The sequence below is a fragment of the Notolabrus celidotus genome, unplaced genomic scaffold (assembly GCF_009762535.1).
Source record: "Notolabrus celidotus isolate fNotCel1 unplaced genomic scaffold, fNotCel1.pri scaffold_327_arrow_ctg1, whole genome shotgun sequence".
Lineage (NCBI taxonomy): Eukaryota > Metazoa > Chordata > Actinopteri > Labriformes > Labridae > Notolabrus > Notolabrus celidotus.
Window position 1 is genome coordinate 25001 of NW_023260159.1, and position 16950 is coordinate 41950.

Below are 16950 nucleotides of genomic sequence, written 5' to 3' on the forward strand. Positions count from 1 at the left end.
TTGGTCTGGAACTTCTTCAGCAGGTCTTTGGTGGTCATCGGTTTACGGATCAGGTACCGCCGGACCGCTTCCTCTGTCAGCTGCACGTCACTGCAGAGCAGACGGAAGGAGAACCGTTATCATTTATTATTAAGTTAAGCCTTTTTGTCTTTATTTGATAGGACAGCTGAACAGAGACAGGAAATGTGGGGAGTAGAGAGCGAGGAAAGACATGCAGGAAATGGTCGACCGGCCGAGAATCGAACCGGCAACCCCTGTGACGAGGACTGTAGCCTCTGTATGTGGGGCGCTTAGACCGCTAGGCCACCAGCGCCCCATTAAACCTTTATTTAACCAGATAAAACACATTGAGATCAGGATCTCTTTCACAACCTGGCCAAGAGGTCAGCAGCACATGTCATTAAAAACAGTTACAAGAAAACAACAGTACAAGTTAAAACATTCAGTTTATAGATGCATAGTGTTTTCAATATGAATAAGAGGAGCAGTAACAAAACAACAAACAATAATCTAAGGTTTAAAACACAGGCACTGTTCAGTGCTCTCACGCTGTCTGTCCCTCAGGAGAGAACGGAAAGCTCCAAGTGTAAGAGGTTCAGAGAGGTTCAGGTTAGTCTGTAGAGCGCTCCGTGCCATGAGGGCAACAAAGCTGAAAGCTCTTTGACCAAATTCAGTCCTTACCCCAGGAACAGATAAAACAAGAGGAGTGCAAGAACACAAGGCATAGGAGCTGATTTCTCTCTGCACTAAAGCGCACAGATAGTGAGGAATCAAGCCTAAAAGAGCCTTATACATGAGGGTCAGCCAGTGTTTCTAATAATATATATTATATATTATATATAATAATAATACGGATCTTTATTACACATCTATGGAACTATGAGCTGTGAGAAATGAAGGTGAGGTGTTTGTACCTTGAGCTGGGAGTGGATTTTCCTGACGGGGGTTGAGGCGTACTCTTCCCAGAGGGAGCAGGACTCTGACTGTTGGGCTCCATCTTCAGCCTTTTGGCAGCAGGTGAGTCAGTAGCAGGACCTGGAGTCTGCCTCTTACCTGAGAGAGAGAGAGAGACATGAAGTGTGAGGCCGTGCGTCATGGTGTCTCTGACCTGCACAGAAACATTCAGTGTGTGTCTGGTGTGTCTCTAACGGCTCTCTGGTACGTGTAAACGTTTTTTAAACACCTTGCTCCAGTTTGCTGGCGGCAGCTCGGAGAGTGTTGGAGGTGGCTGCAGAGTCTATGGAGGGCGTCCCGGGGCGACTTCCTGTCCTGGAGCTCCCTGCAGAGCCGCGTCCGCCTGCACGTTTAGGAGGAGTGCGCTTCTTCTGAGAGGAGCGATTCAAAAGAGCGATGTTTGAGAAAATACAACATTTATTATAACATCTATTCAGAGAGATGACAGGAACTCAGCAACTACCATGAACAGAGCAGAGGCCGTCTCTCCCTCTATGTCACTGTCGTCTGAGCTGTCCGACTCCCCGCTGCTGTCTGCAACACACACACACACACACACACACACACACACACACACACACACACACACACACACACACACACACACACACACACACACACACACACACACACACACACACACACACACACACACACAGATCAGTCAGGAGCTCCACCCAACGCCTTGTTACCACTGAGACCTGACTCCAGTCAGCTTTTCTAGGTCGACGTCTGCACCTTTTTTCTTCTTCTTTTCCGCCTGGACCGGCGTTTTCTTGCCTTCCTCTTCTTCTTCTTCCTCTTTGGCCTCCTCTTCGTTCGGCTTCTCTTCCTCGCTCTCCTCCTCGCTCTCAGAGGCCTCGTCGATCCCTACACAGAGAAACACATCAGGAAGGAAGAACAGGTCTCATTTCACAAAGCACAGAGGATCAGACCTCCTGAGCTGAGTCAGGTTTCCTTCAGGACACGCTGTCATTTAAAGCTCATGAAGAAGAAATGATCAACCTTTGGGGTGTTCCTCTGCTTTGCTGGGCTTCCCCTTCTCTGGCTCCTCGTCTGAACTGTTTCAGGGAGAGATAATGTCGTTTCCATTTCTCATGTTTTCCATAAAGATCATCACAGTCTGAGGAACAGTCTGCTGGATCTCACCTGCTTTCATCCGACATGTAATCCACCTCCAGACCTTCGTAGTCGCCGTCATCGCTGTCCTCCCGCGCCTCATGCTCGTTGCTCTTCCTCTTCTTCTTTCCTTTTCCCTTCTTGGTGTCTTTCTTTGTCTTTGTTTTACTCTCTCCATCTGTCCAGTAAACAGATGAGGAGAGAAACAGCATGATGAGGAGGAAAACAACAACAGAGTTTATACTTTATAAAGTCTGGGTTTGTCACAGAGAGTCTAAGTCTCTAGTCTGTCACAGAGAGTCTAAGTCTGGGTTTGTCACAGAGAGTCTAAGTCTCTAGTCTGTCACAGAGAGTCCAAGTCTCTAGTCTGTCACAGAGGGTCTAAGTCTCTGGTCTGTCACAGAGAGTCTAAGTCTCCGGTCTTCAGTCCCGTAGTGTTCTGGTCTCCTTACCGTCCCCCATGCTGTCGTCACTGTCGTCACTGCTCATCTCCAAGTCCTCCTCCAGGTCGTGAATACGCAGGTCGCCCCCTCTCCCTCCAGACTTCTTCTTCTTCTTCCCAGACTTCTCGCCCTCATCTTCATCGTCCTCCCCGCGCTCCTGCTCTCTGAGTCGTCTCTGAAGCATGATGCTGAAGTGATTCACCACTTTGTTCCGTCTGTTAAAGGACAGGACTCAGGATGTTAATATTTCTGAACACATGATGGGTAAATGAAGCGTGCGTATACTTCCTCCTCTTCCTCTCACCTGCCCCACTCCTCCTCTGCCTCCTCAGCCGTCAGAGTTCGGTGCTTGGCCTGAGGTGTGAAGTTGTACCAGCCGTGGACGGGGAATGCCTCAAAGGCTCCGTCGGGACACTGGGTGAAGATGTAGTAGGATGCATTTTCTGTGACACCACCTTTCTTTTGACCTTTGAACCTGACACAGAAAGAGTTTCCTCAACAGGAGAAACTACGACCAATCTGTGTTTCTAAAAAACATGTGACTGTAAATACTCCACAGATCCAAACAGCTGACTGAGAGTGTTTCCTGTGAGTGTCAGAGTTCATCAGTGCATAGAGTCTCGTCTCTCTCTCCTCACCTCTTCCCTGCCTTGCCGTTGACCTTCAGGATCCAGGGCTGGTCCTCCACTTTGAACTCTCGTGTCACGATACCATACTTCTTCCTCCGCGCTTCTTCTCGCTGTTTCTTCCCAAACTCACTGCCAGCTGCTCCCTCCTGCGTCTCTTCCTCCCCGTATATCCTCCGAGCACTCATGTCTCTCTCCATTCGAGCCTTAGAGAGTTAGAGAGGGAGGAGGAGGAGACGTTAGGATGATAAGACCAGAACAGGCTGCAGTGGTTTCTTACTCTCTGGTCTTTAATGTGATCATGATTCTAAATCAGACATCAATTCAGATGTTGTGCTCTTTACTACGACGCTGAGTGCAGCTCAAACTATCAGCCATGAGTCCTGAAGCCCACCTGAGTCCAGGTGGAGCAGTTGACTTTGTCTCCTGCATTGAAAGCCATGATGTTGTACTTCTTGCTGGTGTTTCTACAGGACGGACAGACAGACATTTTAACACACGCTGCATCATAACTTAAACACCATGAAACATCATAAACAGGTCATTCTGAAGCCTTATTTTTAGGATTACTACAAACATTAACAAAACATAATTCTGTCTCAGGTAACAGGTCTGAGCTCTCTGTAGATATCAGCATGTCACTCACTTAGGGACTCGCACGGTGTACTCTGTGGACGAGGAACTGCTGCTCCCCTGAAACACAACAAGCAGAATCCCTGGAGTTACATCAGACACACACACAGACACAGACACAGACACACACACACACACAGACACAGACACATCATGACCATAACAAAACATTTTCTATGGTTCTTAAATCAACACTGTGTGACATCATATTTACACACTTCTATAAATACCTACACGGACTCTCTGCAGTGAGAAACATCTGTGATTTAATCCATGATATTGATAGATTCTTGATGAATGATAAAACAGAAGGAGAGACGGTTTGTCCCAGTCCAATCAGAAAACAATAAACACACTTTACAAATCTGCTTCATGTTTAAACACACAGAGTTTAGAAGTATCTCTCACCTGCAGAGGTGATAAATACAGAAGAGGATGAGGACTACTGACGTTTTATTTTGAAGGGCAAGTAAAAAAATATGTTTGTTTCAGGTGTATTTTTTTTAATTTTAAGATTAAAATCTGATTTCAGAATTAAAAAAAACCTTGTTGGAGGTGCACCTTAAAAAAACAAGATTATATTCTGACTTTATTCATTTCTTTCTTCCAGTGGCCCTAACACTGGGATTCAGTACACACATGAAACCAGACTCACTGAAACATGATCATTCTGACACACAGAGATCATTTAGACAGGATTATGAGTTATATAAATAAACAGACTTAAAGAGAAACTTACCAAAGAAGTCATGATGAAGGAGACTCTGAGCTTTCACATCAACAGTCTCTTCTTTATTGGACACAGACAAACAGCCCCGTTAGATATAATTCACCTGTGAGGGTCAGAAAGAGGAGGATAAACCTCCACCAGTAGATACAGATCACCAACAGTTCCTCTATCAGTCAGACATTAACTCTACATTCAGAATGAAGCAGTAAACACTGAAACACTCAGAGGTTTGATGGAAAGAGAGGTTTGGACCGTTAGCCACATAAGCTAACGTGTTAGCAGCCTGTAGCTCGAGCTACACGTTAATATGTGAAGCTAACTGCTGACTAGCATCACACACAGACAGGACAGATCCACAGACTGCATTCACACTGAAAACATGAGCAGGGAGAGGAGTATATCAACATTTCGTTTCCAAAACATTCAGGCTAGTTTACCGGTGCGCAGACTCCAACCGACGCAGCTGTCCGGCGCGTTCAGGGAGTCGATGGGAAACTTGTGCAGAGTTATGGTTCCGGGCCGGCCTCTAATGTTGGGACACTTTTTTTCTACATTGACGTATTTCTTTTAAAGTAGGTTCAACCGTGCCGCCTAAAATACACTCCAACAGATTCACAATAATCATTCTGTCTTCAGTAATAACTGATTTACCTTTGTTTCAGAGTCTAATCACCTCAGACCTGCCGTGTATCATTTGGTATATTTTCCCGCCCTCCTGTGGCTGCTGTCCGAAACTACAACACAAACTGGTTAAGCTAGCATCAAAGGTAAACTGACATTTTCAGTATAAAACAACAAAGAACACATTTTATTTAAGCAGTTTTCTAAACTAAAATATTGTACATTTGAGGACAGTTGGTTTATGTTAAACTAATCTCCTTCTAATGGAAAAAATGAAGCTAACTTGCTGCTAGCTTAAAACCACCATTAGCCGCAGTGGTTGATCAAAGTTCTGTCCTTTCAAGTAAAATCAATAAAGAGACTAAACAGAAAAATATGTTTTTGTAAGTGGATGTTAAATTCACACGTATCTATGATATGCCGTGGGTTTAAATTATTTATGAACTCTCAGTTTTGATATGTGGAATCAATGTTCAGCTGCAGTTTGTATCAACGGCCACTAGGGGGCGACGTGTTTCCGGTTAACGTTCAGTTCAAGCATCTCAAACTACGGAAGCCGAGGAGGCTCTTCTTCACACTTCATCAGCTCCTTCAGTTATTTCTAACCCCTCTTGACTTAAGCATTCATTTAATAAAACTTAAATTCATGTTTTTTGTTCTTCTTGATGTAAAACTTTGCTGTTTGGAATTTCTAATCCAGATTTATGAACATCAGTGACGTCAGTGTATCTGAGGATGATGATGAAGGTTGAAAATAATGTCACCGCCCCTTTATCAAACTACGGAAGCCCTAAAAGGACACGATTAAATACATTTTATTTTCCCAGTTTTCTCAAGATAAGGAGTATAATTTTATCGTGATAACGAGATCATTCATCTCATTTTATTCAGAGACCGAAGCTCGTTTCTGTGTTTTTGATCTTTAACCTGTAAGATAAATGTCTCATAACAAAAAGTCTATTTATTCTTTACTGAGGCAAAATGTTCTCAACAATGTTTATGGAAAAAAACACACAAAAAAACATAAATGTGTTCCTTTTATGTTCAGTACAGACGCCCATTGAACCATGTCCTTTTAGGGCTTCTGTATGAAACTCCAGCCGTGCTTTTATATTTGATTTCAGTGAAAACTTTCAATTGAAGATCTGACCCTCTTCCCACCTTCATCACAGTCAGAGGAGGAAACTATTGCTCTAACTATTAAAAGCTCTCGGGCATGATGGAAGGTAGATGGGCAGGTAGGCTGTCCAATCATTGGGAGTTACTGAAAACACATATTTCCCCCTCAGATAAAATTTAATCTCTGTATTGTTTTAAAATGTACAGAGATTTGGAAACCAATAACAGAATATGAATTTGCTTAATAAATCCAACACTCAACCTTTGATTTAATTTGATGCTGCAGCTCCTGCTGTGACCACTAGAGGGCAGGGGGGACTCATTCACAATCAGAGGTTTGAATGCTCCACCCATACATGAGCTCAACCGTGATTAACATGGGATTATCCAATAAATGAAGGAATAAATGAAGACACACAAGAAGTAAAGTTTACTTTAACCCGAAACAACATCTTTATGATTCTCTGACTGCAACAAAGAACATAATCTGAGCTGTAGCAGCATTCACAGGTGATGTGAGAGTGCTGCAGAATCTTTTTAATTCTTTCAAACACACTGGAAACCTTTCCTCTTCTCCTTTGTATTTTTAGGGATTTGAAAGTGATTTCCATACAGTATAAAAACAACATATTACCATTTTACAAGACAAATTACCTGAAAGGTGAAACATGCTCCCTCTCCTCTGCGGCGTTTCTGTCTGTGTCGTCACATGCTGAAACAGATCGCTGCATGTGACTTCTTTTTAAAATCCTATTTCTCATATGAGAACGTTTCTACAGTCACAGAGAGGTGATGACTTTAATGGAGGAGGACAGGTGGAAGGAGCTTTTGTTCCACCTCAAACAAGCTTCAGTCAAAGTCTCCATGAAGAGCACTTCAAGTGAAGTCAAATGATTTATTATGACTGAAGTTCTGCACAAAAGAAACAACACATAGAGCAACGATGAGGAATAATGAGGCAGAGACAACAGAGCAGGGACAGAGAGCTTCGTCTTCAGGACACAAGGACTCAGAGTTCATCTGAAACATGCAGAGAGATGATCTGCACCGACCACAGAGACTTTACAAATCACTCCCTCAAACCTTTAAGAGACAGAAATCTGGTTCATCATCACATGTGCATGTGTTCTTTCTTCTCTCAGTAAAATCATTTGTATTACATGTTTCAAACTCTGACGTGTGAAATATTCTTCAGTTCCTCCTTAGGAGAACAGGACTTGTTCCTGGTTTCTTCACATGAGCTGTGTCTCTATTACAGGTGCTGAATTTGCGTGCAGGTTTGCATGCTGGTACCTTGCAAAAACAGTTTTTGGATGCTGTGCAAATGTCCCAAATGTATGTATACTCAGCCTTCAGAGTGAGGACAGACAGTCTGTGGAGTGGGACCCGACAGGATGAACTGCTTAGTCTTTGCACTTCTTCTGGGTGAGTTATTATTTGATATCTGGAATCTTTGAAATGAGAGTATCTGAAACCTAAACTGATTCAGAGCTTGTTTTCTAAAACAGTCTAACATTTCAACCTGAATATTTTCTGTGATTTAGTGGAGACGTGTGTTTTATATGTCATGCATTGGATTGAACTGTTTAAACTGAGACTGTCCTCCGGTGTGCTCCTCACAGGCTCGCTCTTCACGCTCGCTCACTCTGTGTTTCCTGCTGGTACGTCACAAACAGATTCTGCAGCAGCTGAAATCAAAGAGTTGTATTATTTGTAACAATCATTTGTCCTGTTTGTCTGCAGGTTCTTGTGATGAATACACAAATCTCACTGATCCATGGCGCAACTATCAATTCAAATCAAGCTCGTTTCCCGGCTACCCGATGGATGATTCTGCTCTTGTTGGGAAGTGGTGGCGTTTCGTCGGCATCGGAGGAGACAGAGCTGTTTCATCATGCCAGCCAACCCACACTGGTGGCAACTATTACACCATCACTGTCCCATTTTCTTATCCAACAGTTGAATCTGAAACTGCAACTACAGGTTCTGCACTTGGAAATTATGCAGGTTGTGGAAATTATGCTTTCCAATTGAGCCTGGTTCTCTGCCCTGGAGGATTCTACATATACAAACCATTGACGCACCCACATGTCCGTGTGGGTTATGTAACCTGTAAGAAATGTTTCTACACTACCTGTGTCAGCTGCAGTTAAAGAGCGTCTTCATATGTCCTGAGTAAAGAGTGTGTGTCCTTGTTTCTCATGTTCAGATCACAATGTGTGCACCCCGGACGCCTGTGGGCCGCTGGCTGAGTGCTCCAGTGGAGGCTGTCTCTGTGTTAGTGGGTATGAAATCCCTCCAGAACACCTGCCCACTGGAGAGTCCTATGGTTGTGTTGGTGAGTGCATGTCATTCCTCTACGCCGGTGTAAACTGGTTTAAAGCAGCTGTGATATTCATCATGATGTTGTGCTCCTCCTGGCAGACATCGATGAGTGTGTGACCACTTCAGGACTCTGTGGTTCTAACGCTGACTGTGCAAACAACCCGGGATCCTTCCTCTGTACCTGTCACACGGGATATAATGCGACAGGTGCAGGGCCTGTTGGCAAATTAAACCTCTGCAAAGGTACTGAAAGGATCTGGTCCCTGTGGTTCCTGGGCTGTGTGTGTGTGTGTGTGTGCAGGACTAACAGCTGACTTCTCTTACAGATATCGATGAATGCCTGGAGGACATCTGCGGTGAGGGGACCTGCAGTAACAACTTAGGAAGCTTTGCCTGTGACTGCTTTAAGGGCTTCCAACTCGAACCTGATGCAACTCCTCGCTGCCAAGGTCAGTGTGCGCTGATGTTCCTCCCCATGAAGAGGCCAGGGTTTATTCACAGCCTCCTAACTGTTCACAGAGGCAGCTCTAAGAAACACTGACTTCTTATTAAAGCAGAATAAATGATGCACTATGCAACGAGATATCAGCAGGTGACTGGGATGTGAGTATTACCAGCATTCAACAGTCATAGATGCAGTATATTACAGCTCCATAATTTAAGGATGAGAAATCAGCTTCATTCAAAACTCAGACTCAGAAACATTCCCCTGTGAAAGTGTTGCTGGATTCAAATGAGTGTAAGAGAGCTGTGAGCGTCAGAAGCCTGCAGCTCTGCCAACAGATGGATACATGCGAGCAGATTTATCTGACATTATTATGAAATCAGTAAAACAGCACTCCTGAGAGATCTGGGAGTGAGAGCAGACGAGCCTGCGTGCAGCCGGTGACCGGACTGTGCAGCTCATTGAGACCGTCTGTTTCTCCCTCATCCCAGGACTCAGTCTGTGATCCACACAAACACCATGAGAGGCATCATCAGCTCACACCTCCACATGATGAAGATTTGACAGTCTCGTACTGTTCCAAACGTTACTCTCAGTGCAGTCGGGAGAACAGTGATCTTTACTCCTGGGACTGGAACGTCACTGTGTGAATAAGACCTTAAGCACCTTTATCCGCTCCCTATGAACGTTTTAAATTATTTTTATTTGGCTCCTCTCGTACAGAAAGAAAGTGCAGTCTTCTCCTTCTTTTATTTGTCAGATCAGAGTTCTGTCTCCTCCCTGACTCCAGTAGAATCCCACAGATTCAGTGACAGTAGAGTCATGTAGCTCCATGCTTCTGATCATGCAGACTTCATATTTAAGAGGATTAATGAAGATGTGCATTCTGCAGCTAAAGATTCACTCTGTTTTCATTTTGTGATAAGCAAAGCGACGTGTTTCATGCTCCCTGTGTTCCCTGCTCCTTAGATATCGACGAGTGTTTCAACTCCACCGTCTGCGGCCCTGACTCTGAGTGCACCAACACACCTGGAGCTTACACCTGTGCATGTAACCTAGGTTACGAGCCGACTCTACCAGAGGATGAGCCCAGAGAGGAAAACAACATCTGCATAGGTATTTGAGTTTCTGGTTTTCAGGATCCAGGGGTTCCACAGTGAACCTTCCCCTCTTTCTGTGATTGAGTGTGTTTCTTGATTCTGTCAGATGTTGACGAGTGTGTCAAAGACGCTGCGGTCTGCGGTCCTCACGCCAACTGCACCAACTCCATCGGATCGTACCTCTGCACCTGCTCCACTGGGTTTCGTCTGAGCAACCCAGAGGTGATAGCCAGCAGAGCTCACCCATGCACAGGTATGTATCTGCTCTCACGCCTCATGTGACCTGATCCTATACCGCCAAACTGCACGTGTCACAGGATGTGTGTCTGCCTCCAGATATAGACGAGTGCAGTGAGACTCCGGGGATCTGTGGGAAACAAACAGTGTGCACCAACAAACCGGGGACCTACTACTGCTCCTGCCCTGACGGGTTCTACCCATCCACCGGGATCCGGTGGACGGTCGGGGTCTCCTTCTGTAAAAGTAGGATGCACTCAGTCCTACACAGTGGGCAAAGTTCACCTCCATTAATCTGATCAGGTGTTCACTAACCTGTGCACGGTTTCTCCTGCACTGTCTCAACAGGTCTTCAGGATATTCTGGATGAGATAAATCCCATTGAGGTAAAAACTACAGCAGATCCAAATCCCCCACAGCAGCAGAGAAACCAGCGACACATGCTTCATGTTTCTGCTTCATGTTTCTGTGTTTCCTGCAGGGTCAGACCAGAGAGAGAGCTTTTCTCGGCAACATGGACGATGAACTGAAAGAAAACGAAGGATTCATCTTACCAGCGGCGGTGAGGAAAGCAAAGAGACGCAGTCCTCTGAAAGAGAACACACACAATGATTTTAATGTCGGGGTTAATCATCGGATCACAGGTTTCACAACACTCTCTCTGTGAACACACAAACAGTCCCTGCCTGCTTTTAGATGTGCTCTGCCTGCACGTGATCTCTGCCTGGCTCAAAGACCGGAGTCCAACAGTAGATATGAGTGTAAGCAGACTGAGTGCTGACATTACAAAGTGAACCTGAGAGAGAGAAACTCTACGTCAGAGCAGGTGGCTGTGAGGAAGCTCCTGACGTCTGGTTGAAGATGAGGCTCACAGTTTGTTGTGATTAAAGCGTTTGGATGACCCTGCAGTGGATTCACATGATGATTCTGTTTCCTGTCTTTCTCTGCAGACTGTGGCGAACAGCTTCTCAGCCAGCATGGTACGGACCGTCTCCTGTCACTGTATCTGTGTCTCTGAACAACCCTTACCTCTGCTCGGTGCTTCATCAGACCTTTTAACTCCTGCAGGAAGTCTCAGGCGTGGGACCTCGAGTGAGGACGAGCGTGGTCGGCAGCGAAGGTGACGGGGACACCGGCAGCGTGATCCTGGGCATCTCAGACCGTTTGGTTGCAGCTATGGTGGACCCGGACCTGAACCAAACCAAGAGATCTGTGCACAGTCCGACTGTCGGTGAGAGACGCTCCTCTCTTAGTTTACCGTGCACGCTCACTGTGTCACACTAACACCAAACTCTCTCTGTGTTAGACCTAAGCCTGGAGTCTGTCGGGCCTGGAGGAGACGACGCAGAGAGCACTGTACTCTCAGCCAATGGGAACAGCATGCAGATCAACCTGGGGGGTCTGGCCAAAAACAACAACGGTGAGATCAGATCAGGGACCCTGCACACACTTCATCCTTCATCTCAGAGAGTGTCTCACTGCTTTTACATTCAAAGCTGAGAAACCAGAGCAGGAACAGGGTTAAACTATGACAGCTCTGATTGTTTTAAACTAACGCCACGCTGGATACTTCACTCTGATTGGCCGAACGTGCCTCCATTAGGTTCATACTCTTAGAAGGGACACAGTCGTGACCACAGACTCTTGAGGACTAACTCCAATCTCAAGAGTCTGCAGCAGTAAGTCCATTAGTTCAACCTCATCCTGGTGAGGCTGTGTCAGTCCGTCAGTTCTTCTTCTCTTCCTCTTCTCTTCTTCCTCTTCTCTTCCTCTTCTCTTCTTCTTCTCTTCCTCTTCTCTTCCTCTTCCTCTTCCTCTTCTGTTCCTCTTCTCTTCCTCTTCCTCTTCCTCTTCTGTTCTTCTTCTCTTCTTCTTCTCTTCTTCTTCTTCTCTTCTTCTTCTCTTCCTCTTCTCTTCCACTTCGCTTCTTCTTCTTCTCTTCCTCTTCTGTTCCTCTTCTCTTCTTCTTCTCTTCCTCTTCCTCTTCTGTTCTTCTTCTCTTCTTCTTCTCTTCCTCTTCTGTTCTTCTTCTCTTCCTCTTCTCTTCCACTTCTCTTCCTCTTCCTCTTCTGTTCTTCTTCTCTTCCTCTTCTCTTCCACTTCTCTTCCTCTTCCTCTTCTGTTCCTCTTCTGTTCTTCTTCTCTTCTTCTGCTCTTCTCTTCCTCTTCTCTTCTTCTTCTCTTCCTCTTCTCTTCCTCTTCTCTTCTTCTTCTCTTCTTCTTCTCTTCCTCTTCTCTTCTTCTTCTCTTCCTCTTCTCTTCCTCTTCTCTTCTTCTTCTCTTCCTCTTCTCTTCTTCTTCTCTTCCTCTTCTGTTCCTCTTCTCTTCTTCTTCTCTTCCTCTTCTGTTCCTCTTCTCTTCTTCTTCTCTTCCTCTTCTCTTCCTCTTCTGTTCCTCTTCTCTTCCTCTTCTCTTCCTCTTCTCTTCCTCTTCTCTTCCTCCCTGATGGATTGAACTTGTGGTCATTTCCAGGTTCTGCAGCCGCCGCCTTCATGACACTGAAGGGGATGGAGAGCCTTCTGAGTCACTCGTACTTTGAAACACAGAACGAAACAGAGATGTACTCCGACATCATCACTGCAGTCTTACCCTCGGTCAACAACACCAACCTCACCGAGCCCGTCAACTTCACCATCTATCACAAGGAGGTGCTGCTCTCCTCATCCACACGTCTGTAAGAGATAACGTTCAGCTCTGTCTGTTAAAATGTCTGAAGTCTGTACTTCCTTCTGTATCAGGTGCCGGAGAGGGGCATGGTGACGTGTGTGTACTGGGAGGACAAAACAGAGGAGGCAGGAGGGAGCGGGGGAGAGCAGAAGAGGACGATGAGATGGTCAGTGGAGGGCTGCTGGGTCGCGTACACCAACAGGAACATGACGGTGTGCAGCTGCACTCATCTCTCCACGTTTGCCCTCATCATGCAGATCGGGGAGGTATGAGTGTGTGTTCCTCGTAGATCACATCACCTCGCTCAGGGTCTGATCTCAGGGTCTGATCTCAGGGTCTGACCTCAGGGTCTGATCTCAGAGTCTGACCTCAGGGTCTGATCTCAGGGTCTGATCTCAGGGTCTGATCTCAGGGTCTGATCTCAGGGTCTGGTCTCAGGGTCTGATCTCAGGGTCTGATCTCAGGGTCTAATCTCAGGGTCTGGTCTCAGGGTCTGATCTCAGGGTCTGATCTCAGGGTCTAATCTCAGGGTCTGATCTAATGGTCTGATCTCAGGGTCTAATCTCAGGGTCTAATCTCAGGGTCTGATCTCAGGGTCTGGTCTCAGGGTCTGATCTCAGGGTCTGGTCTCAGGGTCTGATCTCAGCATGTGTTTTCTGTCTCCTCAGCCTCCACCAGAGAACACTTTCCTGGAGTGGCTGAACCGAATGTGTGTGATGGTTGGACTCTTCTTCTTTGGTCTGGCCATCTTCACCTTCCTGCTGTGCAGCTGGAACCCAAAGATCAACAACACGGCCCGTCTCCACCTCTGCCTCAACCTGGCCATGTCTCACCTGCTGCTGCTGTGGAACGACAGATACACCAACGACGAGGTCTGAATGATAGATTCTTCTTTTCAGTTCATCCAACCTGAGCAAAGCACCCCTCTAACACTACATCCTGTGTCTCTGCAGCTGGCCTGCACCGTCATGGCGGGCCTTCTCCACTTCCTAGTCATTGCAAGTTTTGTGTGGATGCTGCTGGAGGCGCTACAGCTCCACCTGCTGGTCCGGAGGCTCTCCAAGGTGCAGGTCATCCAGAGGGACGGCCTCCCCCGGCCGCTCCTCTACCTGACTGGTTACGGCGTTCCCTTTGTGATCGTGGGCGTCTCTGCGCTGGTGTATTCTGATGGATACGGAGCCACTAAGGCAGCAGTGTGAGTGAAACAGGCACAGATCCTCTGAATCAGACTCTGCTGTGTGTTGATATGCGTCTTGTTAAAAAGGTACTGTTGGTTTGATTCTGATGCAGGTGCTGGCTCTCTACACGGCGCAGCTTCAACTGGGCTTTGATGGGTCCAGTGATTGCCATCCTCGGGGTGAGTTCAGTGCACATCAACAGATGTAGCTTAGCTTTGGAAGATTTAACAAACAGATGAAGGTTTCTGTTTCAAACTTCATGAAAACTATAAAAGAAGGAAGGTAAATGATGTCGCTCACATGGTGTAACTTCTGTCAGTGGAGTCACAAACACTGGGAGGGTCTGTGTGCTGAGCTCATCCTTCCACAGCAGCTATCTCTCTCTCTCTCTCTCTGTGTTCTCTTCTTTGCTGATCATGTTTCTCTTCCTCTCTCAGCTGAACTGGACGTTGTTTTGTGCCACCCTGTGGAGTCTGAGACCGACGCTGGCTAACATGAAGAGTGATGTTTCTCAGTCCAAAGACACCAGGTACGAGCACAGAGCACTCACACCTCTCTCTGATAAATCAGACGATGGGAGCTCCTAGAGTCAGTGTGAAGAGTTTTAAAAATCACAGAGTAAATAAAGTTCATTGGAGAGTCTGATGCAGACTAACCGTGTGAGTGCTGTCAGAGGATCTGCACACACGAGTTAATAAAGATTAAACTCCCCTGAATCAAACCCTCTTTATTCCAGGGTGATCGTTTTTAAGATCGTGGCCCAGTTCGTCATACTGGGCTGTACCTGGATCCTGGGCCTGTACCAGACCAACCTCTTCTTTCAGGTCCTCTTTATAATCCTGAACTCCCAGCAGGGCACCTTCCTCTTCATCGTCCACTGTCTGCTCAACAAGGAGGTAGACACACACGTAGAGAAGACTCATTACTCTGCTCTCAGTGACACAGGTAGCTGTAGCAGCAGAGACAGACTCTGAACAGGCTCTCTGTGTGTTTGCAGGTCAGAGAGGAATACATGAAGTGGCTGACCTGCTCCTACATGAAGCAGAGACGTGAAGGATCTGTGGTGAGATGTTTCACTGAACCTGTTCCTGTTTTTGAATGGTCCCTGCAGACTTTAATCCCAGCTCTTATCTTTGTTAATGAAAACACTAAGAATGTGAGACATGTGTGTCAACAGAAGGATGCTCCCTCGGTCTCTGAGGACTGGGACAAACCTGAGAAGGAGTGATGGACCCTGCTGACGGAGGAGAGAGGAGCACGCCGTCACCACCGTTATTTATTACAGCTGATTTCACTGCTGTTGTTTCTGTTCAGTTATCATGGCCGCTCAATAATCCTGCATAGAATTAAATATTCATAGCTGTTAACTGTCTGCTTTAAGAGTTTGTATTATAATCAGCCTTGCTTCTGCGTGACACTTGCACAGTATTTTTCTGGACCTCTTTGTACATTTTGATTCTCTGTCTGATCGGGTTCATGTTGTGTTCTTAATAAAGCTTCCAGTTGTTTATTAAGATGTTTCCTGTATTCTTTCTCAGAGTCTTTGTCAGACTTAAAGTGATGTTTCCATGAGAGAACAATCCACACACAGCTTCATAAAGCTTAAAGATTTCACTATGAACAGTTTCAAACATACACAAAGTGCTCTGATGATAAACGCTCAGTGAAGGAACAGATCCCATCTATGCTCCTCTCATGAGTTACATCACCTACCACATGGCCCCTGAGGTCCCCCACATACAGAGCCGGTACATCACTGAGGTCATGAAGAGGGCGACTCCCAACAACACCGTTAGCTCTAGAGTCCCAGAGCCCCCCTCTCCATGCCAGCTTCCCTCACCATCATCTCCACCAGCAGAACTTCTTTATGTTAGAACATCGCAGCACTTTTCCAAACAGGGTCACAAAGTGCTTCACAGATAAGAAAGACACTTAAAGACAATAACAGAGAAATATAAGGGAATAAAAACATGTTGGAATAATAAAAAGATGAAACCCTGCCATGGTACTGCTAAGAGAAGAATAAAACCTCATGATTAAAACACACTGAGGTGACATCTCCTGAAAACCTCAACATGTGTTTTAAAAGAGGATACAGATGTGCCTCTCTTTCTCTGTGGACGCTTTAACTTCACATTCAGTGATGAAGACTAAAACATCTGTTTAACATCCTCGCTCATCAAAGAGCTGTGAAGCTGCAGCTTCATGGAGGAGAGTGTTCTCTGTGGATGCTCTCCCTTCAGATCTGTTAAAGAGTATAACTGTGAGGTGTGGTGGGTTCATGTAGACTCATGGAGACGTAGTGTGTGAGTCTTTCTGTTTCAGTATGTTTATTAAGGAAAACAGGATCTCCACAAAGCATCCACAGACATTACATTTTCATATACCAGTGCAATCAAAAGCCTGATCTCACAAACTACCTTATCACCTTCTAATCCTCGGCCCCAAATCCCTCACCACAACCACCAACAACTTCACCCTCTCCATCCACAATGCTTCCCTCACTCCGTCCTCACATGTTCACAACCTCAGTATCATTTTGGACTCCCATCTCACTCTCAAGCACATCACCTAAACCGCCTTCTTCCACCTTAAACATATCTCCTGTCTCTGTGAAACCTTAATCCACTCCTTCATCACTTCCAGACTCGACTACTGTAACAGCATCTTCTACGGCCTTCCTTCAAAACAACTCAACAAACTACAACATATCCAGAACTCTGCTCCCGTGACCACATCACCCCTGTCCTCCA

The 16950-nt window shown here is 45.8% G+C and overlaps 2 protein-coding genes across 3 annotated transcripts in view; one reads left to right on the forward strand and one right to left on the reverse strand.

The window, feature by feature from the left end:
- Positions 1–5644, reverse strand: part of gtf2f1 (general transcription factor IIF, polypeptide 1) — a 6125-nt gene extending 481 nt beyond the window's left edge. Inside the window, exons 1-14 of one of the 2 annotated variants that reach the window (XM_034679112.1) lie at positions 4943–5644; positions 4515–4608; positions 3789–3835; positions 3537–3609; positions 3155–3348; positions 2821–2991; positions 2526–2731; positions 2104–2251; positions 1960–2015; positions 1693–1824; positions 1418–1488; positions 1184–1325; positions 915–1053; positions 1–90 (exon numbers count right to left, since the gene is read on the reverse strand). The exon at positions 1–90 is cut by the window's left edge and continues 481 nt beyond it. In XM_034679112.1, coding sequence (XP_034535003.1) covers positions 1–90; positions 915–1053; positions 1184–1325; positions 1418–1488; positions 1693–1824; positions 1960–2015; positions 2104–2251; positions 2526–2731; positions 2821–2991; positions 3155–3348; positions 3537–3609; positions 3789–3835; positions 4515–4526 — 1481 coding nt within the window. In that variant the 5' untranslated portion in view covers positions 4527–4608; positions 4943–5644. The remainder of the gene's footprint in view (positions 91–914; positions 1054–1183; positions 1326–1417; positions 1489–1692; positions 1825–1959; positions 2016–2103; positions 2252–2525; positions 2732–2820; positions 2992–3154; positions 3349–3536; positions 3610–3788; positions 3836–4514; positions 4609–4942) is intronic. The other variant, XM_034679113.1, reaches the window with a different exon arrangement.
- Positions 4805–15711, forward strand: LOC117809661 (adhesion G protein-coupled receptor E1-like). Its single transcript, XM_034679111.1, has 25 exons — positions 4805–5077; positions 5168–5272; positions 7504–7670; positions 7868–7906; positions 7989–8357; positions 8455–8583; positions 8670–8813; positions 8897–9019; positions 9985–10131; positions 10222–10368; positions 10452–10598; positions 10701–10738; positions 10834–10914; positions 11303–11332; positions 11421–11583; positions 11659–11772; positions 12825–13000; positions 13091–13285; positions 13688–13891; positions 13973–14214; positions 14310–14376; positions 14635–14726; positions 14934–15093; positions 15195–15260; positions 15375–15711. Exons 3-25 carry the CDS (start codon positions 7640–7642, stop codon positions 15423–15425), a joined length of 2955 nt encoding a protein of 984 aa, XP_034535002.1. The 5' UTR covers positions 4805–5077; positions 5168–5272; positions 7504–7639; the 3' UTR covers positions 15426–15711.
- Positions 15712–16950: the final 1239 nt, after the last annotated feature.

Bases quoted from the DNA above. Each gene is read 5' to 3' on its own strand.
- LOC117809661 (XM_034679111.1), top strand. From the start codon at position 7,640: ATGAACTGCTTAGTCTTTGCACTTCTTCTGG. The intron at 8,358-8,454 runs GTAAGAAATGTT...TCTCATGTTCAG, and splicing joins CCGTGTGGGTTATGTAACCT to ATCACAATGTGTGCACCCCG. The intron at 8,814-8,896 runs GTACTGAAAGGA...CTTCTCTTACAG, and splicing joins CAAATTAAACCTCTGCAAAG to ATATCGATGAATGCCTGGAG.